This window comes from Erpetoichthys calabaricus, chromosome 13 (assembly GCF_900747795.2).
Source record: "Erpetoichthys calabaricus chromosome 13, fErpCal1.3, whole genome shotgun sequence".
NCBI classification, from domain to species: Eukaryota; Metazoa; Chordata; class Cladistia; order Polypteriformes; family Polypteridae; genus Erpetoichthys; species Erpetoichthys calabaricus.
Window position 1 is genome coordinate 145,105,279 of NC_041406.2, and position 21,528 is coordinate 145,126,806.

A 21,528-nucleotide genomic window follows, 5' to 3' on the forward strand; every position below is an offset into this window, starting at 1 on the left:
ATACCTAAGCACAATATGAATAAAAAACACGAGATCAATACAAAGAAAAGGCAAAAGCAATAACAAAATATTTAAATGGCAACAAACGAAAACAGAACCCGAGCTGAACCCGAACAACGTCGACTCTGATGTGACTGCTCATCTAGAGGATTCCCCAGGCCAAGAAAACTCATCACAAATGGTAAAGTGCCCTCTGAAGTCCAAACCTGGCAATCCGGTTACTGGTGTGACGCTCTGAATCACTGGAGTCCGAAAACCTCTGGACTGGAAAACATAAATAAAGGTCAGGAGTTACAAAGTTACACTTTGAAAGTTTTCATGTAGCATAGACTTTGTGTTACGTCCAAGTGTGGACAGGAGACAAGGGAACATAAAAGGGTCCAAACTGGGGCATCGAAAAACACGACAAAAGTTCTAGAGAAAAAAACTCAAAAACCAGAGAATGTCAGAAAAGATGTTTCTTTTTGAAAGAAAGATTTGAAAAAGTGTTTTGAATCCTCAACTCAGATAAGGGATTAAAATCCTATTCTGTTGTGTTGTCACCCAACAACCTCGGAGGACAAGCCCCTAATGACACATGAGGCGGTCCTAATGACGAGAACTCAAATGACGGCCATCATAAAAAAAAACAAAATGGTGAACAAAGCGGTCCAAAAAAAAAAAAAACATTCAGAAATCTCAAATGTGTGTCAGATCTCAGGAATCCAAGGAAAAATCATGAAAAGCAGACACCAAAATCCTAATACCCTTAAAGAAATGAAATGTTAGATAAAATATATTTTAAAAATACTAGTAAAAATCTAAATATATTTAACAATGTCTTATAAAATACTTTATTGGTAAATATATTACAATATTTTGCAGTATACTGGAATATATGGTAAAATATGTCAATTATTGCTGATTTTGTACATTGTGTTCTTAAGCATTACTTCTGAACGCCTTGAAATCGTCCCGGCGCTTCCTGGCTCACTGATCCGAGTAACAACCCGCCCATGTGACACACCGTTTGATGCGTCCTCAAGTCGAGTTATGCAGGACATCGAGTGTTTTGGGGACCCTCCTATTCTTGTCCCTGTAGACCTGAAAACCCCTCATTTTCAGACTGTTATTCTACCATATTTTGTGCAGAAAATCACACCCTTGTGATGAAGTAGGAAACCAGTAGATGTTTTCAGCAAAAATGATAAGAAAGACTTCAAGTTGTGCGTGTGACGTCAACCGACCCCAGGGGTCCACAGAACTTTGAAATAAGATAAGCATGTGGAGTATTGTTGCTGATTAAGAATATGTTCATATTATTGAAATTTGATCTTTGCTGGTGGTCCCAGCCCTCTAAGAGTGACCCTCAAGAGTGTTAAAATGACAAATTTCAAACACGTGTGTGTGGCCCGTTGTTTTAGACTACTTCATAGTCAGTGATTAGGAATAGGGTGATATTTTGTATTTTTGATCCTTTACTTGCCCCCTGTGGACCTCCATCAGAGGGTGGCAAAGGAGAAATTGAGAACATTTCTGCCATCTCTCCACTTATCACCAGGATAATAAATCAGTCCCTCCTGGCTGGCCATATTCCTTCTGCACTAAAAACTGCTGTCATCAGACCTCTACTGAAAAAATCCACCTTAGATCCTGAAGTTCTCTCCAATTATAGGCCCATCTCCAATCTTCCATTTCTCTCCAAAGTCCTGGAAAAAATAGTTGCAGCACAACTTCACGATCATCTCAAACTGAACAATCTGTTTGAAAAGTTTCAGTCTGGTTTTCGCCCTGGCCATAGCACTGAAACAGCCCTGGTCAGGGTCACCAATGATCTTCTGATGACGGCAGATACTGGTTCACCTTCACTATTTATCCTCCTTGACCTGACAGCTGCTTTTGACACAATAGACCATAACATCCTTCTTCACCGCCTGCAATACACTATTGGACTCTCAGGAATTGTTCTAAATTGGTTTACATCATACCTGACTGGCAGAACTGAGCATGTCGCCCTTGGCAGCGCAAAGTCCCACACCCACAACGTCGCCTGTGGTGTTCCACAGGGCTCTGTGCTGGGCCCTATCCTTTTTACTATCTACATGCTCCCCCTTGGAACTGTCATTGGCAGACATGGTTTATCGTTCCATTGCTATGCCGATGACACTCAGCTTTACCTCAGGACTACTCCCACCTCCTCTACTGCTCCTCTGCCAACATCTACATTGTCTACCTGCCTGGAGGAGATAGAGGCTTGGATGAGGCTCAATTTTCTTCAGTTGAACAGATCCAAAACAGAAGCCATCTTAGTTGGTACATCACATCATCTTCGCTCTTCTACCATCACCAGTATTACTTTCTCTGGCCAAAATATTCCTCTTTCCACATCTGTTACTAATTTGGGTGTTAGAATGGACTCCCAACTTACTTTTGACACCCACATCAAATATCTCTGTAAGTCATCTTTTTACCATCTCAAGAACATCGCCAAACTCCGCCCATTACTCACCCTGGCAGATGCAGAGAAGCTCATCCATGCCTTTGTCTCTTCCAGGCTGGATTACTGTAATGCACTCCTCATTGGGATTCCTGGCAAGAGTATCCAGAGACTCCAGTATATTCAGAACAGCGCTGCCAGGATCCTGATGAGGGTGCGAAAGTATGATCACATCACCCCAATCCTTAAAACCCTTCACTGGCTCCCTGTTTCATTCAGAATAGAGTACAAGGTCTCCCTTCTTACCCATCAGTGCATTTATGGACATGCCCCTCTTTATCTACAGGAACTCCTTACCCCCCATAACTCCTTACGTTCCCTCCGCTCTGTACTCACTAACACTCTTCAAGTCCCCAGAACTAAGCTCAGCAGCATGGGTGACAGGGCGTTTTCATCGGTGGCGCCGAGGCTGTGGAATGCCCTCCCTGATTACCTGAGAGCCCCACAGTCGACTGAGGCCTTTAAGCGAAACCTAAAAACTCATCTTTTTAGAAAGTCATTTTGTTAAAGTATTTTATAGACTCTTCTGTTCTTTTTTATTTTATTATTCTATTTTTACTCTGTAGCACTTTGGGATTGCTAAAATATAAAGTGCAATATAAATAAAATTTATTATTATTATTATTATTAATATTTAGGCTTTACACATTTAAATTGAAACATATATTTGAATAATTCAAATATCTGATGCAGCAATTCTTGTTTAAAGTAAATCATTACATTTTCTATAAACACCCCAAATTAGGGTTGCCTATGCTAATTCAGACTTTCTACAATATATTTTCCAAAAAGTATATTTCTTAATATATTTTAAAATACTAGGAATAATACACTCTGAGACACATTTTATGAAACCGTTCAATATATTTTTAAATATCCTGTTACTGCTAGTAATAATATACAGTAAGTTTGAATCAGTAGGAAGGCAGGGTTTCAATGTTATCAGGCGAAGAGATGAAAAGCCACCGGCCCCGGCACACGCAGCACATTGCATGGCTTATACACAATGCATTTGTTACAATATATTAAGAGACTTTAAATGTAATCTTAAAAATAGGGATTTGAAGTACATATATGATGTAATATATTGAAGGATAGGCCCGTATCTTTTTTGGATATATTTCATTTTTGTAAGGACACTTTTCTTCCTATAATCGTACTGACAGAGAGTGTCAGATCACAAAAATAAAACGTTAAAAGGACCAGGAGATGATTCTGTCGAGTCAGGCGTCAAACTGTGGGATAAAAGTGAATCTTTGACAACAACAAAACGCTAATCAAAAGTCAAAGTATGAGGTGTTCATTAGAAGCTCATTTCACTAAAGACCTTTGGCACACGCAGAGTCTCAGATGGCGGTAGCCTGGTGGCGCCATTGTCATGATTGGTCCTCATTGTTTGTACGTTTTACTGAACTCTTCTTGTAACTCTTTTTATCCTACATGAGGCTTTTTGTATAATACAATCCTTTTATATCATTATTGTCCAGTGAGAATACCATTTAAAATAGGTGGTAAACATTTTGCATCTGTTCTTAACGTCATCTTGTTTTCCACGCTCTTGAAAATTTGAAGCAGTCACAACATTGCTGTGCGACTTCATCGGAGGTGAATGGCGGTGATGTCACTGTTGTGACGGGATGAAAGGTCGAACTTCATCTGAGGATACGTTCACACTACTTTATTTTCATTTAAAGATGGCACTTTTAAACAACACAGATGATGTTGACATTTGCCAACGCTGATAATGAGCACATTGGTAGAAATTCCTTGAAAGGAAAGTAACACTGCCTGAACTCAAACTCCCGGTAAATGATTTGCCTTTGGTGCATGTGTGCAGCATTCAAACTGTACAAAGCACCATTTAGATTTATGGAAAGGAACTCTTCTATGCCCGCAATGTTGGAATATGGCGTCTTCCGTGAAAATGAGCAGTCGGGGAATGAGACGCTGTAATGAGCAGGGCCACGTAATAAACATAAACCAATCCGAGCACAGAGTCACCATTTTCTAAACTCTGTTTTCATCTCTCCGCACCACAACGCCAGGATTCTAGAGAATGTTTTTGTAACTCAAGTGTCTCAATTTTTGCAGGTTCATATGTGGTAGAGTGGAAGAAAGGTGAAAATGGTGGGGTAATATCTGCATTTTTAAATAAAAACGTAGTAACCTGAGTTTGTGGATAAATCAAAGTCATTTTGATGTTTGGCACTGCCTTTGTGCATTCTGTGCTCTGCGTTTACCGTTTATTGCGTTTTGCCTCATGGCCTTTTCTGTAATCACTTATTGCTATCAGGGTGGATTCGGGTGGGTTTCTGCATGTGAGTTATTTGTTGAAAGATTTTTCATTTCATTGGTAACTCTATACTTTCTTTTTTAATGATTTCATTTAAATGCTAGGCTTCTTGTCTGTGTGTGAATGTGTGCAGTCCAAATCAAGGCTGGCTTCGTTCCCAGTTAACCATTTTGAAACTGTAAGACTCTGAGCATCTCGTGGCTGCTACAACAATACCAAGAAAACGAAGGTAAGCCCAACGTGAAAATGAAAATTGATGTTAAAAAGAAACATGCGTAAAGTCTTAACTCCCTAAGAAGGTTTTCAATAGCTAACACACAAAGTAGTTTTCTGAAAATGTGGAAACTTGGGCCTCATGAACTTAAAACCCATATAACAAACAAAAGGCTGGCAACCATGAAAGAAAATCACAAACAAAATGGCAGCTCAGAATGTAAATAAACAGACGTGAAAAATAAGGTAAGCCAAAACATATGTGATACGGGCAATAATGGGTTCTGGATGTGTCACAACTCTTGAATCCGAACACTGCATACTAAAAACTCTAATTCTTCTGTGTTGCTCCATACAAACACCCTTTTTAATACACGTTGGACCCAAGGTGGCAGTCGTGTTTTGGAGAGGAGCTACACGAGTGCCGTCAGCGCTGATCGCAATTTTCAGGAATTATTTAGCAGCAGGAAATGTTACGTGATCGACAGACTGATATTCAGCTCTCCGTTCGTATGTCTGCTTTGTCTTTCAGATGTAGCAAACTATTAAAGGAAGACACACACGCTGTACTTACATAAAACCATATAGTATTGATGTCTGGAATCGGCTCGCCATCCACGCTGACTTTTACTACGTAGTTATCCTCAGGCATGCTCCTAAAAAAATGGCAAAATCATAAAAATAAAAAAGAAACATAAATCAGAAGGCGCTGCGAAGGAATAATCTGCTGCTCCAACTTTCCAGAATGTGTGATGAGTTTTGGTGTTTATTGGATCAATTTATCAGACGCTTTTCTTTCAATTCTCAACAGCTTTGTCCTTTACAGAGCACAATCAGTGGATTCACTTTCTGCACTTTATTGGTCAGTAGGTTTCATTTGAAATGGATATGTTTGCCATTTTTGCCCCTAAATCTGTACTCAATAACCCCGAGTGACAACTTGTTTTCAGAAAGGTTTGCTAATCTATTCAAAATCCCAAACTGAACTCTTTCCTTCCTTCCCTGTGCTGTGTCACTCCAGGTTGTGCTCAGGAGACTCCCGTTTGCTTTAATTCTCCTTGACCATTCCGAGGCCAATGGAATGGTCCTTTTTTAGAAAGACACACATGAATCTGTGTATAGAAGATCCATAATTCACACCGCATGTCAGGACAAAAGCCAAGCCATAAGTTCAAGGACTCCTGTGATCCAATTCTGGTGAGGCAAAGGTCAGTGCAAGGAGATAAAAACCATTTATGAAGCTTTGGGAGCTCCCAGGAGCACAGAGACCCTGAGAATTGTGAAATGGAAGAAGGTTAGAAACACCAGGACTCTGCCTAGAGTTGTCCATCCTGCCAAACTGAATGACCAGGAAAGAAAGACCTTGGTCAGTTAGGGTGATCAAGAACCCAGTGGTCACTCTAACAGAGCTTCGGAAGTCCTCTGCTGAGACAGGAGAGCCTGTGGGAACGACGGCCATCTGAGCAGCGCTCCATCAATCAGGCGTTTACGGTAGAGGGGTTAGTCTACTCGGAGCTGGCCAGAACACGCTTAATGGAGATTCAAATGGTAGATTTGCCCATTTCAGATGAATTCTACAAGGCAGTAACGTGTGCAGTAAGCGAAGGGGTCCACAGTAGAGACAGACAAGCTAATATTTGGATCATCTCTAATATTTTGGTGAAATCTTTGTCTCCAACCATGTCCCTGTGTTCTTGCTGCAGAATTTGTTTCAAAGTAACAACTGGGATGTGCGTTCCAATTTCTATTCAGAATTGTAAACGCTCTTCATTCTGTTTAGTTAGCTGTGAAGGTTCAACTCCTTCGAGATCTCCTTAAGGCTTGGACCCCCAAGCTCCAGAATGTGCCAAGTCAGCCCAGACGCTCTTCTCTCCAATCTTGTACAGTGTGGTGTCATTTTTTGAGGGGATTTTTTGAAAATGACTTAACCATATTAGTACTTATAATCTTTCGGGGTCTAAGCCTACATTGTATTTCAAGTGATGTTTCCTCAGCACTACTCGGATCGGCAGGCTTGGCCGGCAAGTTACCTGGTGTAACACATGATCTGCGTCGAGTAACTCTCTTGTTTTTCCACTTCACAGGGGACGGTCCTTGTGTTTGAAACCATCAGGACGCTGTTCCCAAGGTTCTCGTTTCCTGGGCCGTAGTTAAACTGGTTGGCCTGGGCGAATCCTGGCAAAAGAGCACAATATACAGCGTTACAAAAGAAGAGCTCCATCTGTCCATCCGTTCAGAGACTAAGATGAACCTTCAGAGTTTTATTTAACAGCTTCACTGTCCCGTTTGAGAGCGTTCCAGCAGGGGGATCGTAAAGATCCACTCAGCCATTTTGGGGCAGCTTAGCTATTATCTAAACAAGCAGGCTGGGTGGACTGAGTGGCCTCCTCTTGTTTGTCACATTTCTTATGTTTTGTGAATCTTCTTACTGTGGTACGTGGCACTGGGGGCAGCATTGGGCAAAAAAGAAAACAATGATGTGGCATTCCATCAAAACTGAGCTTAATCAAAAATGGAAAATACAGTTGAGAAGAGATGAGAAGTGGAAAACATGACCGAGAAACCCTGAGAGCTGGGTTCACACCTTGTAGGTTCACACCATGTAGAGCCCAAACCGTAAGGAGTTTAGAAACGTTAGCTCTTTTGTGAGATCCAGCCATATATAAAAGGTGTTTTTGTTGTTGAAAACGTTTTTAGTATTCCTTTTTATTCTGTTTTCTGTGCAGGATGATATAAACGTAACTTACCTCGTCCAAATATGGTGACTTTAACTGCTCCATTTGTGCCCCCCTCTGTGGGCGTAATCTGGTAGACACGTCTCACTTGGTAATCTGATGACAAAAAAACAAAGCCTGAAAGGATCTGCGTGTTATTGGATCAAATAACACTTTTACAGCACAAGCAGGAGATAAGCAAAGGACCTAGAGAGCAGCGACTGAGGATTTCAGGCCTTGATTGTTGATTTGGCATTGTCGGTTTGGTGCTTTGACCTCTGCCTGTCCCGATTCTCATTCCTCGTCTCTCCCCCTTTTATAAAAACACATTTCCTTCCAATCATTCTTTTCTGTGGCTACTTGACGACGTGTGTGTCCTGACTCAGCTTGAGACTTTTCTATAAAAGGGATCAGGAGATTGGAACATCAATAATGCTGGGGTCTTTACGTTTTTAATTCAAGGAGATCGATTGTCAAGTACAAAACGTAAGGCACAATCAAAGATCTGAAGAAACAAACCAGTTTGAGTAGCAGGAAGACTTTAAACAAGAATAGATTTGGGCACCAATGCCGTTTTTATCCAAAGGAAAGTGTGCATCTCCCTTTAGATGTGGTCTTTCCAGTGACGTCACGTGTCTCACATTGCTGGGTGATTCTGGGGCATATGGCTATGGCAGTGGCTTGTGCTATCACTGCCTAAAACCAATGGTGCCCTGGAACAGTAGGAGAGTGGTGTGCTGTGTTAGCCATTGTAGGTGCCTGGGGAGAAAGGACAGGCATCTTGGCCAGGATTAAGGATGAGCTCTGGGCATAATCAGCAGTTCACTCCACCAAAGAACAGGTGGTACTGTTCCTCAGGGCTGAACCCGATTAAAACACCCGCAGTGTGGCATGGGAGTTGAAGTCCAGAAATGCAGCCCTGTTGGGGACTTTAGATACCATCAGAGAGTGTTGCCAGGTTAGGACTGCCCGGGTTTCTGAATGATCTGGATGACCAGGGCAGTTTTGAAGTGAGCCTGACTCCTCGCTTAATTGAGAGACAGTGGACAAAACTCAACTGGAGATGGAAGGATAATATCCATGCTTATTTGCTTTTATTGGAAGTGAAGAAATGAGAAGTGAAGGAAAATGACGCCTTGAATTGGCTAATGGACTAGATTAGAACAAACCTTACACCTCGCCTCAAGAAGGGGCCTGAGCTGCCCCAAAAGCTTGCATGTTGTAATCTACTGAGTTAGCCAATAACAGGTGGGATAATAAGATAAACATGTAAAGGTGGCAAGGCGGTACATAGTTTGTTTTCTTCCATCTCGCCATAAAATTTAAAACTGTTGTCATATTTTGATTCTTTGAGGTTCAAACATGCTAATTGGTCAGATAATGATCAAAAATCTGTCCAGAAAAAGCTACAAAAAATGAACAAAGACTACCGATCTTAATAACGTGCACAGACGACAGTGGCTAACTTCTTACTTACTTCTTACTTGCATCTCCAACTCTCCGGCATCCTGATACCTCATGTTATTTCATAGACAACACAAATTATATAATCCACTTTGCAATGGAGCAACTGTATCCTAACCCTAAACTTAACCAAAAGTAATCCGAGAAACTGTGACTCAAGACTACAAGCCACACTGAATCATTTGGAGACACGTAAAGAGCAACTTCTTCTTCAGATGAAATGAAAAGAAGAGTTCAGCTGATCGTAGGACTTGATGAAACCTCATCGCTGGCTAAACCTAACATAAGAATTTTGTCATGGGATTCGTTTTGAACTTCCTCATGGGATTAATAAAGTTTATCTAATCTAAGAAAAGGACTGAGTATCACATTTAGTCATTCACAGAATCATAATTGGTGTATTTTTTGTTTACCCCTCAGCTTTCTTTCCAATAAACTTGTAATCTATGATCAATAGGAAAAAAGTAATCAGCAAATTCATCATTAACGAGCGTCCATTTAGAGTCCTGAAATTCTGCCCCATACACATTTAGCAGATAAAACACTTTGCCGTGTTTAACGGCTCAAAATCTATGCCATCTTTGTCTGCTCTGTGGAGAGGCACAACCTGATAAACCAGTTTATAAACATCACAAAAGCAGGGAGAAGAAAAAATAAATAAATAAATAAATAAATAAATAAATAAAGCAACAAAAGCATTCCAGGAGCATTCCAGGAACTGACAATGGTTTTGTAAAATGGGCTTTCTTTCATGCAGGTGGCATAGTTGTTACAAGTAGTTTGTTACTGAGATCAGATTCTAAATCCTGTTTTCTAAACCTTGCTGGTTTTATGTATACAGAGTACAATCAGCAGCCATCTTTGTTCTTTCTTTCCACATGCTGTTTAAGAGCGTCCTCACCACTTTGCCAGTTAGTCATGACTAGGTAATGACAGGTTTGTGACACGCCGATGGGTTTGCTAAATACGTACCAACGCACACTCTGTTCCAGCTTTCTTGTTCTCATCTTCTAGCCCACCATACATTAAAGATTTGTCTACAGGGGCGTATTGGGGGGCTTCAACCTACCCCCAAATTTCTAGTGGCCCAATAAGGACACTGATGAGCAGGTACGGACACCTCATTTTATAAACTTCTATACAAAAGGTGAATTACATTTTGCTAATACTGGCTTACAATGCCTATGATAGATAGATAGATAGATAGATAGATAGATAGATAGATAGATAGATAGATAGATAGATAGATAGATAGATAGATAGATAGATAGATAGATAGATAGATAGATAGATAGATAGATAGATAGATAGATAGATAGATAGATACTTTATTAATCCCAAGGGGAAATTCACATACTCCAGCAGCAGCATACTGATAAAGAATAATATTAAATTAAAGAGTGATAACAATGCAGGTATACAGACAGATAATAACTTAAAATAATGTTAACGTTTACCCCCCCGGGTGGAATTGAAGAGTCCCATAGTGTGGTGGAGGAACGATCTCCTCAGTCTGTCAGTGGAGCAGGACGGTGACAGCAATCTGTCGCTGAAGCTGCTCCTCTGTCTGGAGATGATTCTGTTCAGTAGATGCAGTGGATTCTCCATGAATGACCGGAGTCTGCTCAGCGCCCTTCGCTCTGCCACAGATGTTAAACTGTCCAGCTCCGTGCCTACAATAGAGCTTGCCTTCCTCACCAGTTTGTCCAGGTGTGAGGCATCCTTCTTCTTAATGCTGCCTCCCCAGCACACCACAGCATAGAAGAGGGCGCTCACCACAACCGTCTGATAGAACATCTGTAGCATCTTATTGCAGATGTTGAAGGACGCCAGCCTTCTAAGGAAGTATAGTCGGCTCTGTCCTTTCTTACACAGAGCATCAGTATTGGCAGTCCAGTCTAATTTATCATCCAGCTGCACTCCCAGGTATTTTATAGGTCTGCACCCTAATGCTTCTCTCAGATGGATTCTGTTAATTGTTAACCAGTAGGAGTCAAAGCCCAAAAGACTAAAAGCCTGTTTTACGTCTTCTGACACAGAAATGCAACTCTTTAAGGTCTTAAAACATTTGAAATGCATTGTGTGCTGTATGTGTTAATAACAGTGTATTGTAAGAAACATTGAAGACATGTAGAATCTGTGATCCAGAGCAGTAATGTTAATAATGTGTAACAAATTCAGAATATACCGTATATTATTTTTTTGCTCTCCCTTTTCTTACATTGCTTGTAAATGTGGAGGAAAAGGCTATAAGTTTTATGATGACCATTTAAAGAATTTTTTTTTCTTTTTTTTTCATAAAACTTATTAAAGTAACACAGAATCCTTCAGCATCTTAGCGAGGCAGAGAGGTGGTGTGCTGAGAACATGTCTGTGTTCAGGGGGTGAGTCTCGCTCCCTTCATTACTGTCAATGGACAAAGGTGACATTGAGGAGGCCCTTCAGAAATTTGATTTGCTATCTGATCTTCCAGAAGAAGAGGAGAGGGAATATGACCTTAGACCCCCTCATCATCTTTTTTCACATATGGAAGACACTCTGCTTTTAGATAACGTGAGAGGAAAAAGGAAAATGACTGAGTTTGTGAGAAAATGCGACATAAACATACATACCCCTCATTGTTCAGTTACAACCTACAATTCTTGTTCTATATTTTATATATTGTTTAACTATTTTGTAATAAATGTTGCAAACCAACTTCATCTTTGCCATCCATTGTCTCAGATCTGCACTTCTTAGTCTTATGTATTAAAATAATCTCTCTACATATAAAAGGCAAAGCCCTCACTGACTCCTCACTAATTCTCCCACTTTCCATATCGGTGGGAAGCTGAAATTTCACGTGCTCATTCCTTACAGCGTACTTGCAAAAGTTAGGTATGTTTCATGTCCTATTGCAACACCCAAGGGGGGAAATGGGTGTATCCCCTAAACTGTATATCTAGATAGGGGAAACCCCTCCTCACTATTTCTGCGACTTCCAGTATACGTAGGAAGCCCAAACTTCCCATGCTCATCCTTCACACTGTACTTACAAATGTTAAGTATGTTTCATGTCGCGCCGTGCCCCATAATGAACTTTTGAAAATAACGTCTTCTTTTTGGCGGTTCTCACCATTATGCCGTAAGGAACTTTCGGAAGTGACCTCTCCATTTGGTGGTTTCATTCCTTATTTCTGTTAACATTTATTTCACAGCAGAGATGCACAAGGGCTGCCTCCGGTCCCCCTTCCTTTTTCCGCACGGCCGCTGTCCGCGTACCTACCACGTGGTTGGCTCCCTGCTGATATACATTCACGATGTGCCTCCTCACTCACTTCCTTACTTTCCTCAGCTGTTCGTCATGCTCACTGCTCCCTTCTTCTTTACTCCACCGCTTCAAAACTGTTATTGTTGGCCTTCCTTCACGTCTTCCTGCTGGTAACTCCTGCCTTTTCGTTACAATCATCAGATTCACTCTCAATACTAAAATAAGCCTACGACAATTACATTGACAATCATGTTACGTTATTTTTAAAATGTTTCATAACTTCTTTAACACACTGCTTCTCCGCTGCGAAGCGCGGGTATTTTGCTAGTATTTTATAAGGCAGGGCAAGGCAATTTTTATTTAGCAGCCAGAACTGAACCAAAGTGGTGTACAAGAAGCAGTTCAAATATACTGTACATACACATCACAGAACTGCAAGCATAACCACCCATTATATAAAACAAACTCAAAATACCCACAGCCCTACACACATATTGATAATCATGTATCTACTGGAGCCAACATATACAAACAATGCCAACCTCTTGCAGGGTCAAATGGCAGCGAGAAGAAATGAGACTTTAATGATGACTTTAAAATGGCCAGTGTTGGAGCAGAGCTCATATAATAAGGTGAGCCATTCCAGAGAAAAGGAGCAGCCACAGAAAATGCCTGATTCCTCCTTTGATTCAGACTTGACTTCAGCACAACTAAGAGCATCGGGCTAGTAGACCCCAGGGCTCTTGTTGGCACATACAAGTGAAGAAGTTCTGAGAGGCAAGATGAGGCTGATCCATTCAAACATTTGAAAACAAGAAATAGAATTTTAAAATCAATTCTGAAACAGACCAGAAGCCAAGGAAGTAAGGTCAGTATTGGTAAAATACAGCCACACTTACGAGAGCCATTCAATAGGCAAACAGCAAAGTTGTAGAATAGTTGTAGGTGTCGTAACAAGACCTGATTAACACCTACCTAGAAAAACCACAATAGTCCAAATGAGATGTTAGAAAAGCTTGGATGGTCTTTTCAAGGGCAGTGAAAGAAATAAAAGCCTTCACCTTAGCTGTCCGACCTGGAAAAAGCTTCATTTAACCTCACAATTGATCTGTTTGTCACAGATCACATCTGGGCTCCTAACTGAAGCTTTATGATACTGTGTATGGCAAGGGGTCCAAGAGCAACATCAGAGACACTCAAACCTTCTGACACCATGATCACAGTTTCATTATCATTTAGTTTAAGAGAATTCTTTACCATCCAGGTTTTAATATCATTCCAGCATGCATGGAGGGTCTGTATTGTCTCTCTTTGATTTTAGTGGCAAATAGATTTGAATGTCATCAGCATAGCAGTGAAAGGAGAAGCCATACTTGTTAACAATGGAGCCTAAAGGTAACATGGATATCACAAAGAGAACTGGTCCAAGGATGGAACCCCACAAGTATGAGGAGCTACAGAGGATGAGAACTCACCCAAATGAACAGAAAAACTCCTATTGTTTAGATAAGATTTAAGCCATTTAAGGGCATCACCTTGGACGTCTAGATACTGTTCAAGGTGGGGTATAAGAATCATAAGATCCACAACATCAAAAGCTGAGGTAAGATCTGGCAGAATCTCCAGCATTAGGAGGAGGTCACTGTAAACCTTTAACACAGGTGTTTCACTACTGTAAGATCTGTATCTGGATTGGAATTTTTCCAGAATACTATTTTCATCCAGACATGTCTTGAATTAGGACAACTTTTTCTAAGACTTTAGATAAAAAAGGCAGTTTAGAAATTGGCCTGTAATTTGACACACTAGAGGGCACAGCTTCTGTTTCTGCACCACAGCCTGTTTCAAGGCAGCAGAAGATACACAACCAGAAATCAAGCTAGCATTTATTAAAGTAGCAACGCTTGGTCTGACAGAATCAAAAACCTCCTTAACTAATTGAGAGGGGGGACGCTGCTGTCCAGGGGGCAATTTGTAGGATTCAGGCGTAGCGCCAAATCAGACAACAGTGACGATGACACACGCAGGCTCAAAGTGGTCAAAGACAGCTGAACACACTATGGGAAGAGGAGAATCTGAGCAAGCAGTGAGGTCGATGACCTCATAATGGGAATCTTATGTAGAAAAAAATGTTATCTCCGTTTGGAGAGTAAGTTGGGGTATGCGAGAAATGACAAAGTCCTAATGCAAGAAATTGTATATGGCGATTAAAGGATTTAAAATCACTAAAAACTGATTGGTAATTATTGCATCTACTCAAACAAAACATTTTTAAGGATAAGTTTAAAATCTGAATCAATGTGTTAGTTCAGTTCCAAAATAAATGAAAGACGGTTTATGGAAGTGCAAATTTTGACATTTCTTTAGAAAAACCAGCAATAATATCTATTAAGCAATTTAAGAGATTTTCCTCATTTTTTTGGATAAGTACATTCTTATAAGTTAGGGTCCTGGGGAGAACAATGGTGTATTAAAATTAAAAACCAGGATTGCTCGTTTCGAGGACTTAGACAGCATTTCTGCAATATATAAAACCATTTCAAAGATCCAAGAGGACAATGGGAAAAGGATCTCTCACTCAATATATCAGAAAAGGAGTGGAAGGTAGCAATGCAGAGAATTCACTCGAGCTCCATATGCACAAAGCATAGAATCATCCATCCATCCATCCATCCATTTTCCAACCCGCTGAATCCAAACACAAGGTCACAGGGGTCTGCTGGAGCCAATCCCAGCCAACACAGGGCACAAGGCAGGAACCAATCCCGGGCAGGGTGCCAACCCACCACAGGACACACACAAACACACCCACACACCAAGCACACATTACGGCCAATTTAGAATCGCCAATCCACCTCACCTGCATGTCTTTGGACTGTGGGAGGAAACCCACGCAGACACGGGGAGAACATGCAAACTCCATGCAGGGAGGACCCGGGAAGTGAACCTGGGTCTCCTAACTGCGAGGCAGCAGTGCTACCCACTGCACCACTGTGCCGTCCTGCATACAATTATTCAACTCAACATTATATATCAAGCACATCTGTCTCGCTTAAAACTGTCCAAAATGTTTCCAGGGCGAGATCCAACCTGCGAACGCTGCAATCGAGCTCCAGTCTCACTGGGTCACATGTTTTGGGCCTGCACCAAACTAGCATCTTTCTGGACCAAAATCTTTAAATGCCTGTCAGACAGCCTTGGTGTCCCAATCCCTCCAATCCACTAACTGCGGAGTCTGGTGGGCTCACAGAGGGGCTTAAAGTGGAGAAGGACAAACAAACTGTGATCGCCTTCACTACACTATTGGCACGCAGACTTATCTTGCTAAACTGGAAGAATCCTAACTCTCCTCTTTTAAGTCAGTGGATATCTGATGTTTTATACTATTTGAGATTGGAAAAAATCAAATTCTCACTTAGAGGATCTGTGCAAAACCTGGCAGGATCTGATCAATAACATTTTAGAATAATCATTTAGAGCACTGAGGGGGCAGATTCGCTCCCCATTTCTTTTTCTTCTCCATTTATCTTTATTCACTTATTAATTCAGTCAGTCAGTCATTGTCCGACCCGCTCTATCCTAACTACAGGGTCACAGGGGTCTGCTGAGGCCAATCCCAGCCAGCACAGGGCGCAAGGCAGGAACAAATCCTTGGGCAGGACGCCAACCCGCCACAGACTTATTACATCATCTATTTACTTATTTTTACAAGCTTTAAGTTTTACTCCGTTGGCCATGCTCTCTTTCTCAGGGGTGGGGGTTGATTTTTTTCAATCCTATTTTTGTAAAAATTGATCTATTTGTATGGAATGACTACAATAAAATCAATAAAATTTAAAATAAAAACACCAGGAAGTCGTTTGAAAGTTGAATAACTCCACAGGAAATGTATCAGCTTTATAGCAGCAGCACAGAACAAAATTAAGAAAACACAATTCAAGACAAATAATGGAAATGGAGGTCCCCATGGACTGTAGTAAGCCAGATCATTTAAAAAACCGTTCAATACAAACCATTTTAAAAGTTTCTTTTACTGAGAACTCGAAAGTTTAGACCTTCATTTTCACGCCTGTTGATCATCATTTATGTTGTAACGTAATAAATTAATGTCATTAACGGATTGTTCCCTTTTATTGAAGGAGGTTCCTGAAATAAAGTAAAAATTATTTCAGATATTTTTAATGATAAAATTCACTATAATAGCAGTTAGAGCAACCTCGTTCATATTCAGTATAGTGTTCCCTTCATCTAAAAATATGTCCTCTTTCTTTTAACTATCGAATCCATCCATCCATTATCCAACCCGCTGAATCCGAACACAGGGTCACGGGGGTCTGCTGGAGCCAATCCCAGCCAACACAGGGCACAAGGCAGGAACCAATCCTGGGCAGGGTGCCAACCCACCGCAGTATCGAATCCTGAATAATACATTATAAAACTGTTGTTTTTTTTTTTGTTTCTCAAAAGAAATACGACAGTAATACCATAAAGAGTGAATTTCCCATTGGGATTAATAAAGTATCTATCTATCTACCTGTCTCTATCTAAGAGAAACTCGGATTCTTGCCTCGTGATTGGAGGAAGGCTTATTAATATTATCATCTTTTAGGGTTACAGAGTTAATCAACGTTACTTGGTTTTCAAGGAAAGCGATGCGACAGAAGACGGACGCAAATGACGGGGACGTGGCGTGGAAGGCGGAACGGGCGACCTGCAGCCGGGTACAATTGGGGTGATAGTTCATACAGAAAGCTGGAATGGGGTGCGCACGCATAACCAGTATATTTGGTACGCGAAACCAACATAGTACACACATATATACAACCAGGTGAGTTTAAGCAAGCGCACATGAAACCAGTGTAAGACGTGCATGAAACCAGTACAGTGCAGACGCAAATCCATTGTTAGACCGGCACAGAACGCAAGCCAATAAAGTTCATATGCAAACCGATCACATGCTAGTCTAAGCCTATGTAGTTCACTCACAAACCAATAACACACGTGCTGGAACCAGTGATACACACACCCGAATCAATATAGCAAACCAGTGCTATGCATATACAAACGGATATAGTTCACGCACAAAATGAAACCAGTACTTTTCACACGCAAACCAATTAAGTATGCGTGCAAACCAATAGTAATTATTCATAAATCAATAGTGTTCACACGTAAACCAGTAGTTTTCGTACAAAAAGATTTGATTTCTGGCCTGTTTGGCCCCTCCTACCCCCTGCGCGCTCCCGTCACGGTAACCCCGCGCACCCCCGAGACGCACCTGCAGCCGCCGAGCTCAGAGACGCCAGCCAGAGCAAGACGCGGAGCCGCTCCCCGGGACTCATGTTCGGAGGTGCTGCGGACCCTCTCTGCACCGGCCGTCCGGAGCACCTGGGACGCTCTTATAGCAGCATCGTGTCGTCGGTCCCCACCCCATGGCACACCCCCTAGTTACCCGTCGGCTCGTAGAAAACAGAGAGGAGGCAGGCGGCAGGCAGACTCGGGTATCAGCATCAAGGAGAAGAGCAGGAGGAAACGAGCGCGGGCACAGACGAGGACTTCTTTACACAATTCTCCAATTCGCCGTTCATAATAAAAAACAATAACGGGTTGGTCATCACTGTTCACATTGTTGAACTTTCAGTTTCTACTGTGTCCATCTGTGCCAGTCATAACCTGGCAACCAGCTTTTGTGCTGAGTGCCATGTCACCAGCACACCAACTGTAGAAAGATATAAAGATGATGATAATAATAATATCATAATAATAATAATAAAATTCTGCAACTTCTGCTCAAACACCACCAGACTCTGCCTGATGGCAACTCTATTGTGAAGGGAGACAGTGAAATAAAAAAAAAAAAAGGTATGATTTGCCTGAGGCCACCAAGCAGTTACACAAGTCGAAGATCATGGAGGGCAGGGTGCAGTGGCACAAAGTGAAGCCTCTGAAAGGCCACAAAACGGACACACTGGATATCAAGTGACGCACAAATGGCTTTGAAGTGCGGGTCACAAGGGGGCAACTGAAAGCCTCATTGCCGGCCACTCAAGACCAGGCCTTGAACACTTGGCATCATCAGAAATGTGACATGGGCACACCAGTCAACAGCAAATGCCATCTGTGTGGGGAAGCTGAGGCGATCATCAGGCGCATGATGCCCAGATGCCATGCACTGGCCCTGAAGAAATATCTTGATTGTCACAATCAGGTTGGTACATACAGTTTGTGCACTAGGTACTGTGCCAACGAGTTGGTGTTCTGAATGCAGACAAGTGCTACGTATGCCAGTTGTGGTGATGACAAGGTCAAGACCGTTCCCAGATACTGTACACCACAAGAAGAACAAGTTGCAAACTTTCACTGATGTGACAATCCCAGAAAACTAAATCATACTGAGAAAAGATCGTCAAGTATAAAGACCTTAAGATTGAAATCAGATGCACGTGGAACACAAGGACAAGAGTGGCTCTACTGGGAACCATCAAGTCGGGGATCCAAGAGCAGCAGGACCACCTCCCATGTAGAGATCCAGAAGATTGTACTCCTTGGCACGATCCACGTTCTTAGACGAGTCCTCAGCTGAACAACGAGCCAACTTCAATGCCTAAAAACCCTGGCTGACCTCTGGTGAATGCACCAGCATATTTTTGTGCATTGAGAGGAGGGTAGTGATGATAATAATAATAATAATAATAATGTGCAACCCTCAAAGAAGCAGCCTCACATTGATTAAAGTTTCTGTCCATTCAGTTGCCAGGCAATACATCTGGGCATCTGATACCCGATTGTTAGCCATGTGCACTTCTTGCCCCTCGACCACTTAAACTGGACACGTTCCTCTTATCCAGACCTTGACTTTATTTCTCTTAGTCTGCCCATTTCGGCTGACAGAACACTCTTATGTGACACACCATCACAGCTCCAGTGACTTGGGTTCAGGGCTGTTGCTGACTGAGGTTTATGTTCTCCTCTCCTCCAGAGTTCACCAATTTAATTAGTGGACTGATCCTTCTGGGCTCCATTGAGGTCGATCCACTTTGTTATTCTGTTTGTTTTATCACATCTTTGTCTTTGTGTGTATTTATTATTTAAAAGGCATTGCCTTTACCTGTAAACGTGTTACAGTGCTGTATGCCTGAGCTCAGTGAAGTGCGCTATATAAAAATAAATGGAACAGAATTGAACTGAACTTACAGGAATCTTCAAAACGAGAAGCTACATCTGACTGTCACATTCTGCTGGGAACAAAGGCATTCCGTGCAATCCCAGGACACGTCTCGGGGGCTGCAGACCAAAATGAACCCTGGCACGTCTTGTATTTCCACTTCCAGCTCAGCACCATTCTTTCTTTTCATTGTGACTGACTTGCTCCTTCAGGCAATGGATCTGAGCCCTCAGGTGATGGCTTGTGTTGCGCACTCCCAATTCATCGTTCACATTGACTCCGTGTTTAGTTGATTCAGGAGTCCAGACACGCTGCTGCCGCTGCTTACACTCAATTGTATTCAAGGTACTGACAAGTCTCCAGTATTTAGGGCTCTTGAGCCTGTAAAGTGATGGTGACGACCTTCAGCCCTACAAGTTTTCTCCATTTTCCTTACTTTAAATCTGACTCCATACTAAACTACATAACGGTTGGCTGCCATTGTCCATTCCTGCAACTTGTGATGTTGCCACCTTACAAATCTTGAGGGTCTCCCACAGTTCCTGATGGTTTATCTTGATCCTGCCTGGGAGTTTGGGTGAGTTTACTTGTGTTTATTGGATTTATTGGATTTCTCGATTTTTGAGCCTTTGCTCTGTAATTTTGACGATTCTTTGAATATCTGTACTGGGACTCGTTTGCTTTGGATTGCCTTTGGTGTTACAGGCAACTCCTTTTTTTGACTTTTATGCTTCATTCTTGTTACAAGAAGTTTTGTGAAGAATAAATCTTTTTATTTATAAAGACGTGCCCCATTACTAGCCAGGGTTTGATGGTGATATCCCCTTCTATTGGGCATTTTTGGAAATGTTGGTACTTCCTTCTTTGGGACTCAGAGTTTATGACACAAGTAGAAGATAAGAGCAGAATAACTTTTGTCAAACAAGATAGATAGATAGATAGATAGATAGATAGATAGATAGATAGATAGATAGATAGATAGATAGATAGATAGATAGATAGATAGATAGATAGATAGATAGATAGATAGATAGATAGATAGATAGATAGATACTTTATTAATCCAAAGGGGAAATTCACAAAGAGAGAAGACCATTCTGTCCATTTGCTTGTTAACTAATAGCTCAGCTGCCCCAATATCTCATTCAGACCTTCTTAAAGGTGCTCGTGGTTTCTGCTTTAACTCCATGTCTCGGTAGATTGGTCCAAATTTCCACCACTCTTCATGATTTCCACTGGTGTTCTTCAGTAAGGAATTTACCGTTAAGTGGAAAGAATTCTGCTGGATCTATTTATCGATGCCTTGGAGGATTTTGCAGACTGGATGAGGTCTCCACGGAGTCTCCTCTGCTTGAGACTAAACAGGATAAAATACCTAAGAATATAAGAAATCTGACAAGCAAGGAAACCATTCAGCCCATTAGGCTCATCTGGTTATCTGATAGTTCAGCTGTCCTCACATGTCATCCAGATTCTTCTTAAAGATTTTTTAAGGTTTCTGCTTCAACCCCATGTCTCAGTAATTTGCTCCAAGTTCCCACAATTCTTTGCGTAAAGAAGTGCTTCCAGGCTTTGGTCCTGAATGCATGTCCCCTTCATTTCCGTCAGTGTCCTTGAGTATGTCATTCATTGTTAAGTGTTAAAGAGTCTGTTGAATGTACTTTATCGATGCCTTTGAGGATTTTTGAAGACCTGGATGAGGTCCCCATGCTGTCTCTTCTGCTCAGACTAAACAGGTTTGATTCTCCGAGTCTGTCCCAGTAGGACACGTTCTTAAGTCCTGTAAGTCCTCACACTGTCCAAGTGGCCAACACTCAACTGAGAGACTTGTGTGTCATCATGCAGCTCTTCCACTGTTTTACTAGTACAAGATTGGTCAGGGAGACGGTGAAGTGTAATAGGAACAGTAAGGGCGAACGTAACACATTGACTGTCACGATAAAAATATGTATA

The 21,528-nt window shown here is 41.6% G+C and overlaps 1 protein-coding gene across 1 annotated transcript; it reads right to left on the minus strand.

The window, feature by feature from the left end:
* Positions 1-138: 138 nt before the first annotated feature.
* On the minus strand, positions 139-17,774 carry LOC127530026 (fibrocystin-L-like). Its single transcript, XM_051935594.1, has 5 exons — positions 17,689-17,774; positions 7,730-7,813; positions 7,013-7,157; positions 5,557-5,638; positions 139-264 (listed from the first exon to the last, which is right to left on the minus strand). The coding sequence occupies exons 1-5, from the start codon at positions 17,750-17,752 to the stop codon at positions 139-141; spliced, it is 501 nt and encodes a 166-aa protein (XP_051791554.1). The 5' UTR covers positions 17,753-17,774.
* Between the last annotated feature and the right edge of the window lie 3,754 nt (positions 17,775-21,528).

Excerpts from the sequence above, each read along its gene's own strand:
- LOC127530026 (XM_051935594.1), bottom strand. The coding sequence starts at position 17,752 with ATGAGTCCCGGGGAGCGGCTCCGCGTCTTGCTCTGGCTGGCGTCTCTG. Across the intron at positions 7,158-7,729 it reads AGTCACCATATTTGGACGAG|GATTCGCCCAGGCCAACCAG; the intron begins GTAAGTTACGTT and ends CTCTTTTGCCAG. Across the intron at positions 265-5,556 it reads TCAATACTATATGGTTTTAT|TCCAGAGGTTTTCGGACTCC; the intron begins GTAAGTACAGCG and ends TATGTTTTCCAG.